Below are 18,208 nucleotides of genomic sequence, written 5' to 3' on the forward strand. Positions count from 1 at the left end.
ATACTTTTAATAACATAGCCGTAACAGTAGGCCTAACAGTGTAGTACTTACTTTACGAAAATAAATGAACGAACTGTATGCCAATAATTGCCTTAGCCCCAGATGTTCCCACATTGCTCCTATTATTTTCATTATTCGGATCAAATTCAAAAACTAATATAAAAAAACAATTCGGTTGCTTGCTTGCAACTATTTTGCAAGCAAAGTAAGTGCACGATTTTATCATGTGTAACGTTACTGTTTAAACGGCGGATAAAGCAGCTTCATCATGGCAACTTGACAACAGCAAAGCTAAGCTAGGCTAGTACTTACAGCATCCAGTGACTTTTCAGAGTTGTTGTGCCACCGTGGTAGGCCAGTTTCTTATCGCATATTTGGCACACTGCCTTCTTCTTACCGTCGTCCAATTTAAAATGGTCCCACACAGCTGAAGTCTTAGGCATTTTGTGTTCAGGTGTGTGAAGCGAGGTGAAGCGTGCCGTTTGCGTTCGTGACTGTGAGTGAACGCGATGTCAGGAGCACAGGCTGAGATTGTATATATTTCCGCATTTTAACAGTGCAATTCAAAAGTATAAATATAGTATAAGAATAGGGCAATTCGCCTTTATTGATAGCATACATTTAGGAAAAATGTAAAAAATAAAAAACGAATATCCGAATAATGAAATTAAAACCCGAATAGTTGGCCAACGAACGAATAGTCGAATATTCGGGTACAGCCCTACAAGCTTCAAAAATGTATTTATCGTGTGATTTTGGAAATAAAAGTTTCATATTCTGAAAGCCAAGACTTTGTTTGTTTAAAATCAAACAAAACACCCGAACCCCGAAAAAATAGTTTTTTACGTAAATCCACGTTTATTTTGAAATGAGCCGTTGCGACTTCCGACTGATTTCGATAGAGCGGGTCACATTTGGTCATTTGATATTTTTCTATACCTCTCCCCCATTAGTTAACTGCAACTAACTAAACATTTAACAGGGTTCCCGCGAGGTCTTAAAAAGTCTTACATTTGATCATCTGAATTTAAGACCTTAAAAAGGTCTTAAATATGACCAAAAAAATAAGAAAGGTCTTAAATATGATTTAGAAGGTCTTAAAAATGATCGGATTTGAAAGGTACTTCTGTGTAGCGATAGCGTCTAAATGTGTTTTGGGGGAAATGTCCGGGCTGCAAAGTAACCAGTACGGTAAGAGCCTTTCAGTTCCCCCCAACAATATGTATTTAATTAAATCAACATGGAACCAGTAATCATTAACTTTGTTTCCCCCGGCCCCTTATCAGAGAACACCCAGCTAGTAACCTAGCAACCAAGCTTCAGCTAGCAGCAGTTAGAAACTCATGTATCTTCGAATCTACTTACAAATGAATATGGGGAAGTGTAAGTTCAACCGTATTTGGTTGGAAAACATCGAATTTAGTGCTTGGTTGAAACCAGTGGAGGGGAACGTGTTTGAAGCCCGCCGCACCGTTTGCAAAAAAAATTAGCGTTTGTTTTGCTAATTTAGCGTTAACTAGTGCAGCAGCTCCCGCAACAACATCGGGGGACTTCCGGGCGACGTTTGGGTCTACGTCAACCCTAAAAGCGTAGTTAAACAACAATCATACAACAGCAACGATGAAAGATTGTAGCCAAGGCAGCAGAGCTCTGAATATAGCTCTTGTCACACACACACACACACACACACACACACACACACACACACACACACACACACACACACACACACACACACACACACACACACACACACACACACTAGGGCTGCTCGTTTATGGCAAAAATCATAATCACGATTATTTTGGTCAATAATTTATATCACGATTATTAAATATGATTATTCATTGACTTTGAAAACATCCATTTATTGAACTTTAAAACTAATAATAATTTGAACAATCAATCAATGTTTATTTATATAGCCCAATATCACAAATGTTACATTTGTCTCAGTGGTCTTCACAGTGTGTACAGAATATCAGTATGACAATACGACACCCTCTGTCCTTAGACCCTCACATCGTACAAGGAAACACTTCCGGAGAAAACCCACAGTTTAAAGGGAACATGGGAGAAACCTCAGGGAGAGCAACAGAGGAGGGATCCCTCTCCCAGGACGGACAGACGTGCAATAGATGCCGTGTGTAAATCGAAATTTACAGAACAGTATCTTTTTAACTGTTGATTACCCTGAACGTATAATTCAACTGAAAAACCAATACAAAAATAAATTAAATAAATGATACATTTAAATAAATAATATCAAAATAATAAATACCAATAAACAAGATCAACAAATATTTTGAGGCGCACTTCCACAACCTACTAAATATGATAAATAAAAATAAATTAGACAACAACCTAGCAAAGCTAAATAATCTTTTTTCTATTATGTTGTTTTCGTAATTGTGGCAGGCCAAAATCGTAATTGCGATTAAAATACGATTCATTGCACAGCCCGAACAGACACACACACATACACACTTTTTGTCTAACACGCTAACACAGTTCTGTGTACTGTTATGCTGTTATGTTCAGTCATTGTTCTTATGTTGAACATGAATACATTTACTTTGTACGTAATTATGGGATGTATTTCTTCTTTCATAGCAATTTTCCTTCATACTTTCTTGCCGTGAAATAGGTCTTAAATTCTATTCAAAGTGGTCTTAAAAAGTCTTACATTTGAGTTGGTGAAACCTGCAGGAACCCTGATTTAAATATATACTACATTTTATACCTCCTTCCCTATTGTTACCTCTTGCAAGGTGCAACATGTATTTGTTGTCTACAGGAAATATGACTTGTGAATGTTTAACTTTTACCTACCAGTTAATACAATATTATTGTGTTTGTTTGTTTACTATACTAACCACTTTCATTTTCTACCAGCAATCCAGTAAAATATGAAAGTTGTGGTGCTAATGTGACCTGCCTCTTATTCTTCTATATTGTTTTGTTGACTATGAACATAAATGTGAATAAATGGATATAGATAAACATAGATATGATAAACATATGTACATTTTCAATCCTCTTCTCAGGAGAAAAACCTTATGAGTGCTACATCTGCCACGCCCGATTCACCCAGAGTGGAACCATGAAGATGCACATTCTGCAGAAACACACAGAGAACGTGGCCAAGTTCCACTGTCCACACTGCGACACTGTCATCGCACGCAAGAGTGACTTAGGTAACACAAACTGTGTAAACTTATCAGACTGACAAGATAGTTCACTTTGCATGTCATTTTTATTCCCCTCATGTCTTTTCTTTTTCTCATCTGTTTGCATTGCAGGAGTCCATCTGCGTAAGCAGCACTCTTTCATCGAGACTGGGAAAAAGTGTCGCTACTGTGACGCCGTTTTCCACGAACGCTACGCTCTGATCCAGCATCAGAAGTCCCACAAGAACGAGAAGAGGTTCAAATGCGAGATGTGCGACTACTGCTGCCGCCAGGTGTGTGTTCTCTTTTATCTTGAGTTACTTTACTCATAACAATTAAGGAGCAAATATCAGGGATAGGTATCCAAAGCCAGTATCATGTTATTATCAGCAGCAACTTCATTACATTCGGAAAAAATAAACAATTTGGAATCCTGATTTTATTTAAAATAATATAAAGAATAGCAATCAATGAAAAAATGCATACCTGGGCAAAAAGAAACACCTGTAAGTCACATGTTGGAATCATTTCGCTGTGTTCACAATTATTAGGCAAGTGAGTATTTTGACCATATCATAATTTGTATGCTTATATTCCAACTCCATCAATCAATCAATGTTTATTTATATAGCCCAATATCACAAATGTTACATTTGTCTCAGTGGACTTCACAGTTTGGACAAAATATCAGTATAAGCTCCAAGCTGTATAAACTTGAATGCGTATTGTATTGAAGCATATCAGGTGATGTATTTGTGTAATGAGGGAGGGTGTGGCCTAAGGCAGTGTTCCTCAAACTTTTTCATACCAAGTACCACTTAACCAATAAAAACACACTCGCGGACCATCTAACTCCACAAATATCCCAAAACAATAGGCCTGCTTACTAGGGATGCCAGTGATTATTCAATTATTCGAATATTCGTTACAGTCTCTATAATCGAATATTATTTTTAAAAATCGATTTTATTTATATATTTTTTTTATTATTATTTATGTTTTTTGTTTTTTTTTCTGGCTTAGTTTCAACCAAAATATAGACTAATGCTAATAATAGTAATAGTATTAATAATTGTAAATGGCCATTGGTCACACCACCAGTTTGTTTTACTGTAAACTTGGAGGAAGCCTGCGTGCAGAGCAGACTGCTGCTGCAGCACGCTACACACCGCCCCCACCCCCCACCCCCCCTCTCCCTCACACGTGCGACTAAAGATGAACAAAGCGGCAGGTAAAAAGAGTTCCTCCTCGTGGAACTACTTCGAACTTACAAGTCCAAAGGAAGTTAAATGCAAGCTCTGCGAAAAGACGTTGGTCTATCACAGCTCAACCTCAACAATGCGTTCGCATTTGAGTGCGAAGCACGCCAAAGAGGTTACAGAGAAAGACACAGCACAGCCGGCCATTACCAACTTCACTTCAAGGCCACGTCGTTGTGATGACTTTTGTTGTTTGTACTGTTTAACATGTTCCAGTAAAAAAATCAAAGGAATTCCTTTTGTCTGAGTTTTTTTTTCTTTCTTACCCGCAGGGGGGGGGGGGGGGGGGTCGAATAATCGATTATTATTCGCCAGGGCTGCCGAATAATCGATTTTGATCATGGTCAGTTTCTGGCAACCCTACTGCTTACCACTCCAACAGTTTATAACAAATTACAGCCTAATAATAACAACAGCTTAACGTGACCTCTCTATATCGCCTCGTTCACACATTAAATCAACAATACAAATACAACTACACAGATTATATACGCCTTTCGTTCAAATGCGATTTAAAATGCTCACAGGTTTTACACCTTTTATGAAATGTAGACTACATTTATTACGGAGTTTATGTCCGAGCCAACAGACTCACAGATCGTTGGCTACTGAGACAGTGTTTCCCCTACCATTGTCTTGGCGGGGCGCTGCGCCCTGCCAACGGAGCCCCGCGCCCCGCCTGAAATTCAAGGTGTTTTTTATTTATTTAAAAACTACATATATATCGCACCAAATTGCAACTGAAGAAATCTATCTACGGTCACTTTTCACATTGAACATGTGTTCTTTTATCAAATAAACTAAACGCCTATGTTATTTATCCAATGTATGTGCATGTTTCAGTGTCCACTGCTTTGCGTATTCACATTCTCCCTCCGCTCTGTTTCTGAAGGGCTCCGCTCCGCTCCCCCCCCCCACACACACACACGAATGCACACACTCACAATCAGAGACAAGAGCGGAGGAAAGAAGGAGAACAACAAAGTGTAAAAAAGTCAAACAAATCTGCTTTATTGCCCCGAGCTCTGCTGTCTGCCCGTTTGTGGCGCCCCCCCCAGTTTGAAATTCGTTTATTAGTTTTTAACCTCAAGCCGTTATCGTCACGGGAGAAGGACACACACAGCCTGCCCAGGTGGACGTGCGTGAACGCGACAACGAACGTAGCGTGCGCATTCTAAAAATAGCTCACAGATGGTGAGCAGGTACTGCGGTTTTGAACTACAGTATTAAATTTGACAGAAAACAACAATGAAACGCCAGCAGAAGAATAGTCTAATGAGTTGGGTGAAAAAAAAGACAGGAGATGTGAGTTGATATATTCAGTAAATTAGCTCAGGATAATTGGATGTTCTGTCTACACCTGTTGATGTGAGGCTAATGCAGGATTTGCTAGCTTGATGCTACCGGCATTTAGCGGCAGTGACTCAACAAATTGCCTCTTAAAATGTATCGTCAGCAATGTATGACAAGCAGACTGCTTGTTTAATGTTAGACTCACACCAATAGCTCAATATGGTCCTAACACGATTGCTTTCATATCAGAGATCAGATGAGGTGGAGCTGAGTATCCATAGATCTCTTAATGTTGCTCTCAAAGTGCACCATATTGATGCTTTTAACTTCAATATTAAAAAAAAATCTTCCCGGGGGAGCATCCCCCCGGACTCCCCTAGAGGAGGTGAGGTCCGCCCCCCACTCATAAAAAATAGCACTTTACCCCTGCCTATATGCCGTGAGCTGATTATCGAGCCTTCATTGTAACAGTTGCGGGTATACTGTGTGTGCGTGTGGGGAGTGGCCGCCGCCACTGTGGGCTAAGCCCCGAATGTTTTCAGGTCCAGGCGACGCCCCTGCATATGAAACGAGAAAAAAAGAAAAGACAAGGCGATGTGCCTGCAAGACTGCACTCAGGTAAACAAAACATATTACCCGTGCGCAGCAGCCAACCTGCCTTTTACAAATGTTAAAAAATGTTTTTTTAAATGCCTCTTTTCATCCTCTGTCTGAGGGAAACCCCAAAAAGCATGATAGGGCAAGCCAGGCCCCTTTAAGTTATTTTATTTATTTTTGTCTGCTTCTGAGAAGCTAATGTATAAATTATACAGTTATTTCTGAAAGAAAATTACTATAAAATGACTGTTTAATCTTCACATCTTGTATTCATGTCTATAATTTTGAGCACCAAATTATTGAAAAGTATTGATAAGAGTATCGAAAAATACCAATAAGCAGTACCGGTATCGATAAATCCTAACGATACCCATCCCTACTCTGAACCCTTTCTTTGCCATTATATAAAAATAGTGTTGCTACAAAAGTATAAATTAGGCTTACTAATAAGACAACTCAGATCTGAAGCTACACAGGAATCTGCTGCCAAAGTGCAATAAAAAAGACAAAATTAATAGAATCAACCCCTCACATTTTTTTGTTGCATTTTAGGAGAGAGAGAGAGAGAGAGAGAGAGAGAGATTGGTATTCCAAGGGATCCCATCCCTGTGATTTGATTAAGAGGAGATCTTCTATTGTTTTCAATCTCAAGCGCCAGTCTCCTTGGATCCTCTTGATAGTTGAGAATTGGCGTTCAACTTGGGCTGTGGAGACAGGGAAGACCAGTACAATCCTGATGAGATGAAGGAGGTTTGGATAGATGGCTTCTTTTTCTGTGAGCATCCTGTGCCATAGCACAAGGAAGGCCTCCCTTCTGTGATGCTGCTGAATGTCATGTTTGTGCTGATGAATGTCATGTTTGGCTCTCAGCCACTCTCTCTCCACTTCGGCCACATTGCAGCCATTACTCAAAAGCAGTGGCTCAAAATGCTCACACAGTCTCTGAACTTCCTCGTCTCCGTAAGGGTCGATTACACTGATGTTCTCTGGCATATTGTGTGGATCGAAGATCTCAGCAGCCAGGAGCACAGGGTCTGTGGAGAAAGTCGCAAACCATTGAGAGATGCAGTCAGTGATTCTGTTGACTATTTCCACCCTTTGGTGGCGGAAGGCCTCATCAGACATAGAATGGTGGCTGATAGCCACTCCCTTAAACTCAAAAACACCAGCGCTGCTTGTGCTGGTGAAGGCATTGAGGACAGGACGCAAGTAAGGGCCAGGTTTTTCCCTCTGTCTGAGCAGAGCAGTCTGGGAGGCCACAACCCTACTCCTGACAGAGGAAAGGGACAGCTCATCTGCCTGGAAGTCCAGAGAGAGTTCAGACAGTTCAGTCAGGAGATCCTGGTATAAGACCATATGCAGGACGAATTTAGACGAGGTTAGTTGCCGCTAATACACTTTCAGTTTGACTTTGTCTTGTCCAGCTAAATCTGCACCCTGGAGAAGATGGACCGAGAGACTACGATAGTTGGCAGCAAGGCTAAGGCATTCCTTCTGTGGTTGATCCACCTTGTCCCCTGAGCACGTGTTGGCTTCAATACATGCTCCTCAAGAGCCTTTCCGAGGTCCTTCAGCTGCCTCCATTTTTTGGCTGAACGGCGGTAGTAAAGGCGGGTAAGAAGGTCATCAATCTGGAGGGGGGGGGGGGGGGGGGTCGTCAGAGAGAGAGAGAGACAAGCTATGGAATTCTTCATATTAAGTGTGTTTTTTACCTACAGTATTGTAATGGACAAAAATAAGACATGCATTTCTTCTTAAAGGGAGGCAATCCTCATGACACGCATTTTTAAATAATTATCATCCGATAAAACAGACCAGTCTCTGCCAGTCTTCTTTTCTTTTTCTTTTTTAATCCGATAATGTTATCAGTGATTTTAAGCTGATTAATTACCTAAATAACATCAACCCTGTGGGCGCCGCCATTTTGACGAGTCACATGACTTATTTTACCGGAAGTGACGTGAACTATGCGTTGGGTGTCGAGGACAAATTGACATGTGTTCTTTGTTCATGTTGTTTACTCTAGTTACTCTCACAATTATATTGAAATATGCCTCATTGTATCGCGAAACATTGCCACAATTCGGATAGGAACAATCCACGGAATGCTCGGTTCCATCTATTGCCAACGGGTAAGCGTAGGAAGTACGTTCGGAGGCAGTGGCTAGCGAAATGTGCTCGGCCCAAACCGAAAGATCCACAAGCGCATGTATGCAGCGAACATTTCAAGTTTCCGGACGACTACTCTGAGAGTATGATGAAACATAAAATGGGATTTATTAATCAACCATTACTTAATGAGGATGCAGTGCACTGCCAATGCCAGCCAGCGTAAGCACATTACGCAGCAGACTTTACTTATTGTTTACTACGTAAGTAAGCAGGAATTGCAGGACCCAGAGCGCACGGAGAACAGAGCGGACAGCAGATAATGGAATTGCAGTTTTATTGCTTATAGATTATCAGAACATTTCAAAGGGGACACAGTCACATTGGATATTATCCTATGGATTAACTACATCATCGTTTTTATCGTTGTAATGCCATTGAAGACCAGTTTAGACCAGACAAAGACCAAGGTAAGCCATGTTAGCCTAGCGCATGTTAGTACCTAGCGCCACTTGTTTTGATGTACGTTTTTGTTGATAACGTCGCGAGTTTGTATCTTTCAGTGTTGAGGTGAGCATCGTTAGATTCTGTGTCTTTACGATCATAAACGATGTGTTGGATGTGCAGCTAGGATAAGTAATAAGGGAGCTAGGAGTGATTTTCGGTGCAGTAATAGGTTAGCATTTTTCGCTCGGGGCTAATTCAGAGGCTCACTGTTAGCATTGTGTGTTTTTTTTTGAAGAAAAAAATGAAAAGGATCAGTTAAATTAGTTTTTTTCCCGTTATATGAATATAAAATATTCATAGTTTATTACATATTAAGGTTCCTTAGACGTTGTTTCCTGCAAATGACGCGATTTCGGCCCCCGGAACCGGGTCCGTGGGGCCTAAGAGGATAACAGAGTATGTTTTTTATTTATTTTTTCAGTTGTATTTGGATGGAATGAATACCAAAAGTGATAATTCAAAGTAATTCCGCCTGGACTTTATTTTTCTAAACTTCTTCCTCGGCTGACGAGTCCGAACCTACATCCATGGTCCGAACTCAAATACTCCGCCATGTTTTCGTCGAATGAGCTGTTCGTGTGTTTACAAAGTGAACGCATAGTTGACGTCACAACCTAGTTTTTCGGATCATGTGACTACTGAAAATGGCCAAAATGGCAGCTGCCTGACGAAATATACAGGTTTTGATAAAAAAAGAGCTATAAAATCATTATTTACCGGGGAATATCGCTGATTTCTTCAGGGTATGGTTTAAACATAATGTTTCACTAAATACTGAAGTATTGATTAACTATCTAATGACTGGAGCCGTCCTTTAAGTTATAGAATGTAACAAAACATTGCTGCACAAACACACAGAAAATCCCCTAATGTATGCTTATTTGAACACACCTGGGTAAAGTATGTTTCCTTAAAAGCATCCTTCAGACACAGCTCAAGCCTGTGAGCAATGCAATGAACCTTGATCATCCAGGGGGCCGACTGCTGCTGGAGTCTTGTCAGGACACCGGTGGTTTTTCCAAAATGTACACTGGCACCATCAGCTGCTGTTGCAGTCAGACAGTTGCTGAGGTTGAGCTGGTTCTCCTCACACTTCTGTGCAACAGCCTTCAAAATCCCCTAAGCATCACAGGTGTCTGGCTCTACAATTCTGAAAAGAAAAAAAAAACATACCAAAACATTTATTCACCTTAAGTTATTAACATTGAGGCATATGTTGGCTCTGGCTGAAATGGAAAATCATTTGAACTGAATCAACAACACTAAAAACCAGTTATTCAAAAGCCAGGTGCATTAATAAACAAAAGCCATGTAAATGACTGTATAAACAAGTATGTGAGGGAGCTACCAGTACTTACCCAAGCAGCCGAATTCTTGGTGTGCCATTTTCAATGACCTTAATGCTTATCACCTCTTTCTCCGTCGTCGTTTTGTCTGTGCTCCCGTCAAAAAGCAAAGAGCAGTAGAATGGCTTCTTTTTAACAAGGTCATGAAGCTGGTCTTTCATTGTCCTAGCGATGTGCTCTATGAAAAGTCGACAGGCTTTTGAATTTTGATATGTAACTCCAAGCTCCACACCATGCTTCTTTTCCAGTCCCACTAAAGTTCTGAACAGCCTGAAAGGCTGCTCAGAGTGGGCCACAGTGTATGCAATGTCAAATAATTTACACATCTTCTCTTTTGTTCTATCATTAAGCCTTTGCAGACATTGAACTGTGTCAGACACTTCAGGTGATGGAGTAGTGAGTGCCTGAAAGGCTGTGATATGTGACTTGGACTTTCCATGTGTGTTAGCTGTATCTTTTTTTATATTTGTAGTTCCTGAGATGTACGGTTCAGTGTTACAAAGTCTTTCTTGCCCTGCATGCAGTGGGATAGACCCCTGGTGTTTGCTGTAGTATTCTCTGCATCCAGACCGTTGTTACTACTTTGTTGTTAGCCTCATAGCGGAGCCAATCAAAGCCCCAAGAGTCCACAGTGTGGGTAGCTGATGTCCTATGTTTTGCATTAACCTCAATTTCTATCTGGGTTCCTGTCGTGGCCGTTGTTAGTGTATCTCCCTGTTCCTGTGTCAACTCCATGCTTTCTGGTTCCTGTGTCTGCTCTCTGCTTCCCTGTTCCTGCGTTTCTCTGTTCTGCTCTCCATCTTTTCCCTGTGCACCATCATCCAGTTCGAAACCCGCTCCCGCCCCACTGCGTCAGGCCGTTGTGTCCTTGGGCAAGACACTTCACCCGAATTTGCTCCTGTGGGTATTGTCCACAGTAGATGACCATTACATGTATGATCTGTATGTGTAATGTGTATTTGTAAAGCGCTTTGAGAGTTTTTGATAAAGCGCTATAATAAATATAAGGATTATTATTATTATTATCTTGAGCCTGACTGACCTGGGTGCTGTGAAAACCAAATGTGCAAGTTAAACAAACACATCTTCAGCTTGAGATCAGGACTATTATAATATAGAATATATAGCCTGTTCACAACTTTTACTAGGACATAATTGGAACCTTTACATTTCATTAGTTCCGATTTTCTCACACATACACATACATACTTGGGAATGAAACTGCAAAACTCACCGATGTATAAATCCATCAAGACACATGCACTTAGCTGCAGAATCACGCAGAAGTTTCTCTTTTTTTTTTACGGATTCTGTCAAATCCAGGCATCTCTGAAAAGGGTGAAATGCAAGACGATTATTATAGTATTGGCGACCTATTAGTTGCGTTCAGTGTTGGGAAGTATACTTTTAAAAATGTATTCAGTTACAGAATACAGAATACATGCCCTAAAATGTCATTTGTAACATATTTCGTTACATTACTCCATCTAATTACCGTATTCTAAATACTTGGATTACATCAGCGCTGTTTTACATTTTATCAAGTGTGAATCAAGCTGCTATTTCAGAGTTTGAATCACCCACATGATGCCAGCAAAAACCCACAACTTAACTATAGGATAAACTGAAACATTATGCATCATCTCACAGAAATGTCAGAATTTTAGTTCAAAAAGCCCAGAAAATCATGAGAAGGATTCCAAAAGTAACCCCTACAATTCCTTCAAAGAGAGACGTATCCTCCTAACTAGTGCAGGGCTCGACATTAAGGGGCCATCTAGTATTTAGCTCGGGCAATGAAGCCTCACCTGCTGGTTGCCCGATCAGGCAATCTATTATGCCAGTATCATGCAGCTCGTGGATCAGTGATGAGTGACCCGACAGTGAAACTAAACATATCTGTAACTAGTTTAGGTAGTTTGAGAGGTAATTCAAATAGCTACGTGTGATATTCTAACCTGAAGTGTGTGTTAGTGTTTTGTCCGCTCACCGCTGCATGTGATCATGCAGAGCTGCATGTCGACTCGTCAGCAGCAGCTGATCTCTCTCTCCCGTCAGATTAGACTTTACTCACGTTTATGTCCATATCGATCAGATCCAGCTAGTTCTAGCTAATGATATGACTACCTGCTTATTAAAAGACACCTAAACAATAAGTGTCGCTATGCAACCGGGTGAGGCCACAAAGTATAGCGCAGCATTATGCATTTGTTTACATGCCCACCGGAACCCAGAGGCATTACCAACGGATCATCGCACAATCAACCCACACAGGACATCTCTTTTCTCCACATTAAGTGTTAGACATTAGAATTGACTATTCTTGTCTGTCACATACTCTTCTTGTCTGTCACATAAGTGGCGCAACTGAAGCGGTATTGCGCTAAAGGGAAATTATTTTGACCGAAGAGATTTAGATTTTGCCGGCTAACGGGAACTCTGACGTCGCCATTTTGTGTGCTTCGCGGATGCGCTCGGCTCCTCTCGACTGCTGCTCGGGTCTGCTCGGTCAGATTCCGGATTCGTTCGACCAATTTACAGTAGATAACATTACAAACATTTTTAACAGGGGCCATAATAGTGTAAATAATGTTTGTTTTGGTAGTTATAACTGAATGTAATGTCTTCTACTTTTTTACATCTGATGAAGGCATTTGCCTTCATCAGATGGAAAGTGTCTTGACCAACAACTTAAGTATTTCTTATAGCTATGCAGGGCATGCAAGCGAGCAAACACAAACAAGAACAAACAAACAAGTGAAATGAAGAATACAATTTAAATTGTACAATACAATATTGTGGTGGTTAATCTTATAATTCAGTCTAGAGAATACACCAGACGGCATCTAAGACCTGCAAAAATCTAGATGTTCTAGGGGGAGGCCCCCCAAACCCTTCGTGCGTCATTTCGTCCGCGCGCATTTTTCAGGGCAATCTCTATTGGGCTCAGGGCCATCTGTAAATTAGCTTAGATGGCCCACAGGGCCATCTAAGCTAATTTGACGTGGTATTTTCAAGGTTGGGAAAGTGCTTGAATTTTGGGAATGGTGCTTGAAATTGAGATAAAGTGCTTGAAAATGTAAATGCTTTACTTTTACAATAAATTGCTGTCTGACTGAATAGTTCGCTTTTTAGATGAAAAGAAAATAATTGCTTCGCTTCTAAAACAGCTCCGCTGCGGCCTACCCGCGCTATGCGCGCGACCTGCAAGTGTTTGTGTTATGTGTGACCTGGGCATTCTGATGAGAGTGATAGATGACTGTGTGCCAGGAGGTTGCCGTTTCAACGAGCGTTGGCTAGCAGAAGACAAATACAAGCCATGGCTAAGACGAGGGTCAAGCCCACGAGTAGCCTCCTGTAAAGTTTGCAAAAATAACGATGCGAGAGTCTGCGCTGACGAGCCACATGAAAGGTACGCCGTAGTAGAGCATTTTAGATTAGGCTAACGTTGCATGTTACGTTTGTTTAAGCTAACGTTAGCGAGCTGAATAGCGAACTCGATTGAGGTATAATAATAATTGCAGGGGACTATCATTTCAGAGGAGCGTACCTATGTTATGTGCGTTACAGTCGCCATCGTGTGGTGTTCAGAGGATGAAGCACTCACGGCATTTCGTGTTATAGTCACGAAATATAATCTATTGATTCGACACAGAGCGATTTTGAAAGCAATGTATTTCTACTGGTAGTATGTTTCGTGCCTAAACCAAATGTGACTTGCTCTATCGAAATCAGTCACATTGACCCGAAGACACATTTTCGTTTGTATTACTGGTCTGGGGGAAGCTCGCGAGTGTGTTTGTGTATTTTTGCGTTTGTTTCCCGGGGAAACACTTACAAGAAACACCAGCTGTTGTTATGCTTTCTGTGACGTTAAGTTACTCAGTTCTCCGCTTGTAATTATGCCGAAGCTTCAAAGTTGTATTTATCATCTGAATTTGCCGAAACAAGTTTAATATTCTGAAAGCCAAGAATTGTTTATTTGAAAACAGATGAAAACAAACTGTCTTTATATAAAATTGAAGTATTATACAAGTAAAACTACATGTTGCTTTAATCCCATGTAATTGTAGAATGAACAGAGTCTTCCTTTGAAGATGTATAAGTCAGGTGTCTTGAGTAGTCAGCATTACCTACAAATCATTGTACACATTTGTAAATATTATTTTCCACTTGTTACCATTGTGAGTCTATTTCTATGCAGCTCTGCGTGATTTTGTGGCTACAATTCAGACTAATACACTACCAGAGGTGGAATAAGTACTCAGGTATTGTACTTGAGTAAAAGTACAAGTATTCAGATCTTGTAGTGAAATTATAAGTACTCAGATCTTGTACTTAGCAAAAGTAGAAGTACCAGAGTGTAGGAATACTCTGTCACAGTAAAAGTCCTGCATTCAAAATATTCCTCAAGTGAAAGTAGAAAAGTATTCTCATCCAAATATAGTTAAAGTAGCGACAGTAAAAGTAGTGATTGAGCAGATTGGTCCATTTCATAATATATGATATGTTTTATAATGATTGATCATGAAAGTGTTCTCAAAGCTGGTGAAGGTGCAGCTAGTTTGAATGACTTTGTATACTGCAGGGTAGCTTGTGGATTTACTCCAGGTGGAACTAAAGTCTGATTTAACACTTGATTAGATTTCACATCATTCATCCACATCTGTGAAGTAACTCAAGGTATTAAATACATTTAGTGGAGTAGAAGTACACCATGTACCTCTGAACTGTAGAGGAGTAGAAGTACACCATGTACCTCTGAACTGTAGTGGAGTAGAAGTACACCATGTACCTCTGAACTGTAGTGGAGTAGAAGTACACCATGTACCTCTGAACTGTAGTGGAGTAGAAGTACACCATGTACCTCTGAACTGTAGTGGAGTAGAAGTACACCATGTACCTCTGACTTGACTTGACTGCCAACCTAAAAGTACCTCAAAAATAGTAATCAATAATGTATTGAAAAGTTATTTGGCTGATTGTTTTATATTGGCTCAGACAGGTTATATGGGACATACAGATGGGTCACTCATTTTGAAATATTAAACTTAGTTTTCTTTTCTTTAATTTTTCATCCTCGTGTAGAAGGCTATCACGAAACACACATTTGGTTGTTTATAGCATAAAGAACATCTGATTTAATGTGAGGTAGGGAAATAATCATTTGAGTATGTGTATATAAATATGTAATTTACAACAGCTGTAAGATGCTAGAAAATGCACCTTGAAAATGCTTGAAAAGTGCTTGAATTTGACTTTGGAAAAGGTGTAAGAACTCTGACTGTAGTGATAGCTCACCAGCTATCGCTAGTCAATCAACATGACTGAAAAGTGTAGCACTAACGTCAACACCAGTCGTATACGTTAAGTTCAGCCATAAACCACATAAGTCAGTCATGTATTATATCAAAACCGCTTAGCAAGAAAAATACTAGATTCAAAGGTGACAGCCATCTGCTAGCTTGTAGAAGCAACACTAGATGTAGACCCCTTGAAGGGAAGACGTTAGCGCTATCCAAACTAGCTAGTTATCGCTAGTTTTCATGACAAAATGTAACGAGTCGACTTTAAATAGGCTAATACAATGGTAATTAACTATCAATAGTACTTTCTATAAACACGTAAATGTTAAGTCCTTTCAAATACTACCACATACTTCAGTTAAATCATATGCCGTCGCGGCCGTCGTGAAATTCCCACCCTGCCCGACACATGGGGTCACGCCGGCCAATCACAAAGCTTTGATGTGTTCAAGTGCATTATTCTGGCACAGGAAGATTATGTTTTAGGACATTAACGATAAAATAGAATATTGTAGTTCTATTTTTAGACACATTTCGCGATCGACTGGTTGGGCACCCCTGCCCTATATCAATGTGTGCATAATTATTAGGCAGCTTCTTATCCTCAGGCAAAATGGGCCAAACTATTTATTTAACTAACTCCAAAATTGTAAAAACGTGAAATATTTCAGAGGGATGCAGCAATCTTGAAATGACAAAGATATTGAGGCGTGTTCAGAAGACCCTCAAAGGTTTGTTGCAAATAGTCAACAGGGTGGCAAGAAACGTGTTGAGAGAAGAGACGCAAATAACTGCCAAAGATCTGAGAAGAATCAAACGTGAAGCCACCAGGAAGCCATTATCCTGCAGTGCTGTCTGGTTGGCTGTGGTTGCTGCGGCAACAGGTGATCGTCAACAGATCAACAAACTGACACACTCCACTAGGGGTGTAACGGTATCCGTATTCGTCCCGTACCGTCACGGTTCGGCACATCCAGTCACACGGCGAATGCGCCTTTTTTTTACGACTGGGAAAAAAGTCTGTCACTCAGGGCAGTATTACACTATTTATAATCCAGGGGGCGGTATTGCGCCTAAAAGCCAGCCGCCCGTAAATAACAAATGAAGAACAAGAACAAAACACAACAAAACGAACACAATACATGAAGAAGAAAAGTTAGTTGCTACGGCGAGTTCACACAACACACAGGAGCTAGAAGACCCACCTGCTTCTTTTAAATCAGGTGTGTGGTAACATTTTGGGTTCCCTGTGGACTACAACAATGATGGGGTGCGAGTTGTGGATCGGACGAGGACGGTGTGTCGGCGTTGTTCGACAGCTGTGTGGTATGCTAGTGGTAACACGTCAAACATGCTCAATCACCTCCGAGTCAGTCTCAGTCCCAGCGAGAGCGTTTTCTCGACGGCAGGTGACATAGTTACCGCCAACAGATCTGCCCTCACTACTGACAACGTAGACAAACTCATCTTTTTGAAGAACAACTTGAAAATAGAGTCAAGCTTGAGTACCTTTATTTAGGCATAATGGCCTCACACACTCACAAGTTAATTACACATGTTAGACATTGCTCCTAAAGGTACAGATTTTATTTTGTTTTATATTTATCATTGTATTTATTTTATATGTTGACATCAGGAGATGTTATACAGTTCTGTATTGCCTTTTATTGATTGTGATTTAAACACTTACTTATTATTTATTTTAATATTTTCAAGACATTCTTTTTAGTTGTACAGCTTATTTAACCTTTTTGTTTGACATCAGCTAATATAAATAATATGGCCATCTGAGTGTGTGTGTTGCTGTTTGTGGTTTGTTTTTAACTGTGTAATACAGCTAATGATTCCAAATGGTAGAGTTCCTTATTTTCATACCAAAACTAAAAAAAAATATGCATTTGGGACTTTTTTTTGCTTTTCCTTGTTGTACCGAACCCGTACCGAACCGTGACCCCCAAACCGAGGTATGAACCGAACCGTGACATCTGTGAATCGTTACACCCCTACACTCCACCAATGGAAGGCTTGTGACTGTTATTGAAAATAAGGGTGGCTTTATTGGTCACTGATTTTATTTTTTGAAATGTCAGAAATATTTATTTGTACATTTTGAGTTGTTTGTTTTATTATTCTCACGAACAGATTAAGTGGGATGGGATATGTTTTATCTTTTATTCAGTTGCATATTCATACTGTACACTAGGGGTGTAACACGTACCCGTACCGAAATTATTCGGTACGGGCCCTTCGGTTCGGTACAGGTGTGTACCGAAGTGTACCGAACGAATATAACGTTAAACGTAAAAAATTGAGAACGTGAATAACTTTTTGGAAGTAATCTCAGGTGCTGCATCGCAGCATTCAGAGTAATTTGCTCACATTGGGTTCAACGCGTCATAGAGCGAGCAAGTCATTTCATTGGATGAGAGGCATACTATGAGAGCTGGTCAGAGGGATGCGTTCAAATGTAGTCAGTAATTTGAGAACTGTCGAAATGGCGAACGCAGATACAGTTGAGCTCGAAAATCCTCCAGCATCATTGAAGTCTCCGGTTTGGGAACATTTTGGTTTCGCAGTTACGTACAAGGATGACGGACAAAGACAGGTGGACCGAACCAAAG

General features: G+C 40.4%; 1 protein-coding gene across 3 annotated transcripts in view; it reads left to right on the forward strand.

Annotated features, from left to right (window-relative positions):
* Positions 1-18,208, forward strand: part of ctcf (CCCTC-binding factor (zinc finger protein)) — a 53,390-nt gene that overhangs the window by 30,445 nt on the left and 4,737 nt on the right. For 2 of the 3 annotated variants that reach the window (XM_034196806.1, XM_034196821.1), the window contains 2 exons: positions 3,048-3,197; positions 3,303-3,463. In XM_034196806.1, the coding sequence (XP_034052697.1) occupies positions 3,048-3,197; positions 3,303-3,463 (311 nt within the window). Of the gene's footprint in view, positions 1-3,042; positions 3,198-3,302; positions 3,464-18,208 lie in introns of all 3 variants that reach the window. The other variant, XM_034196814.1, reaches the window with a different exon arrangement.

Source organism: Gymnodraco acuticeps, unplaced genomic scaffold (genome assembly GCF_902827175.1).
Source record: "Gymnodraco acuticeps unplaced genomic scaffold, fGymAcu1.1, whole genome shotgun sequence".
In the NCBI taxonomy this organism is placed as follows: Eukaryota; Metazoa; Chordata; class Actinopteri; order Perciformes; family Bathydraconidae; genus Gymnodraco; species Gymnodraco acuticeps.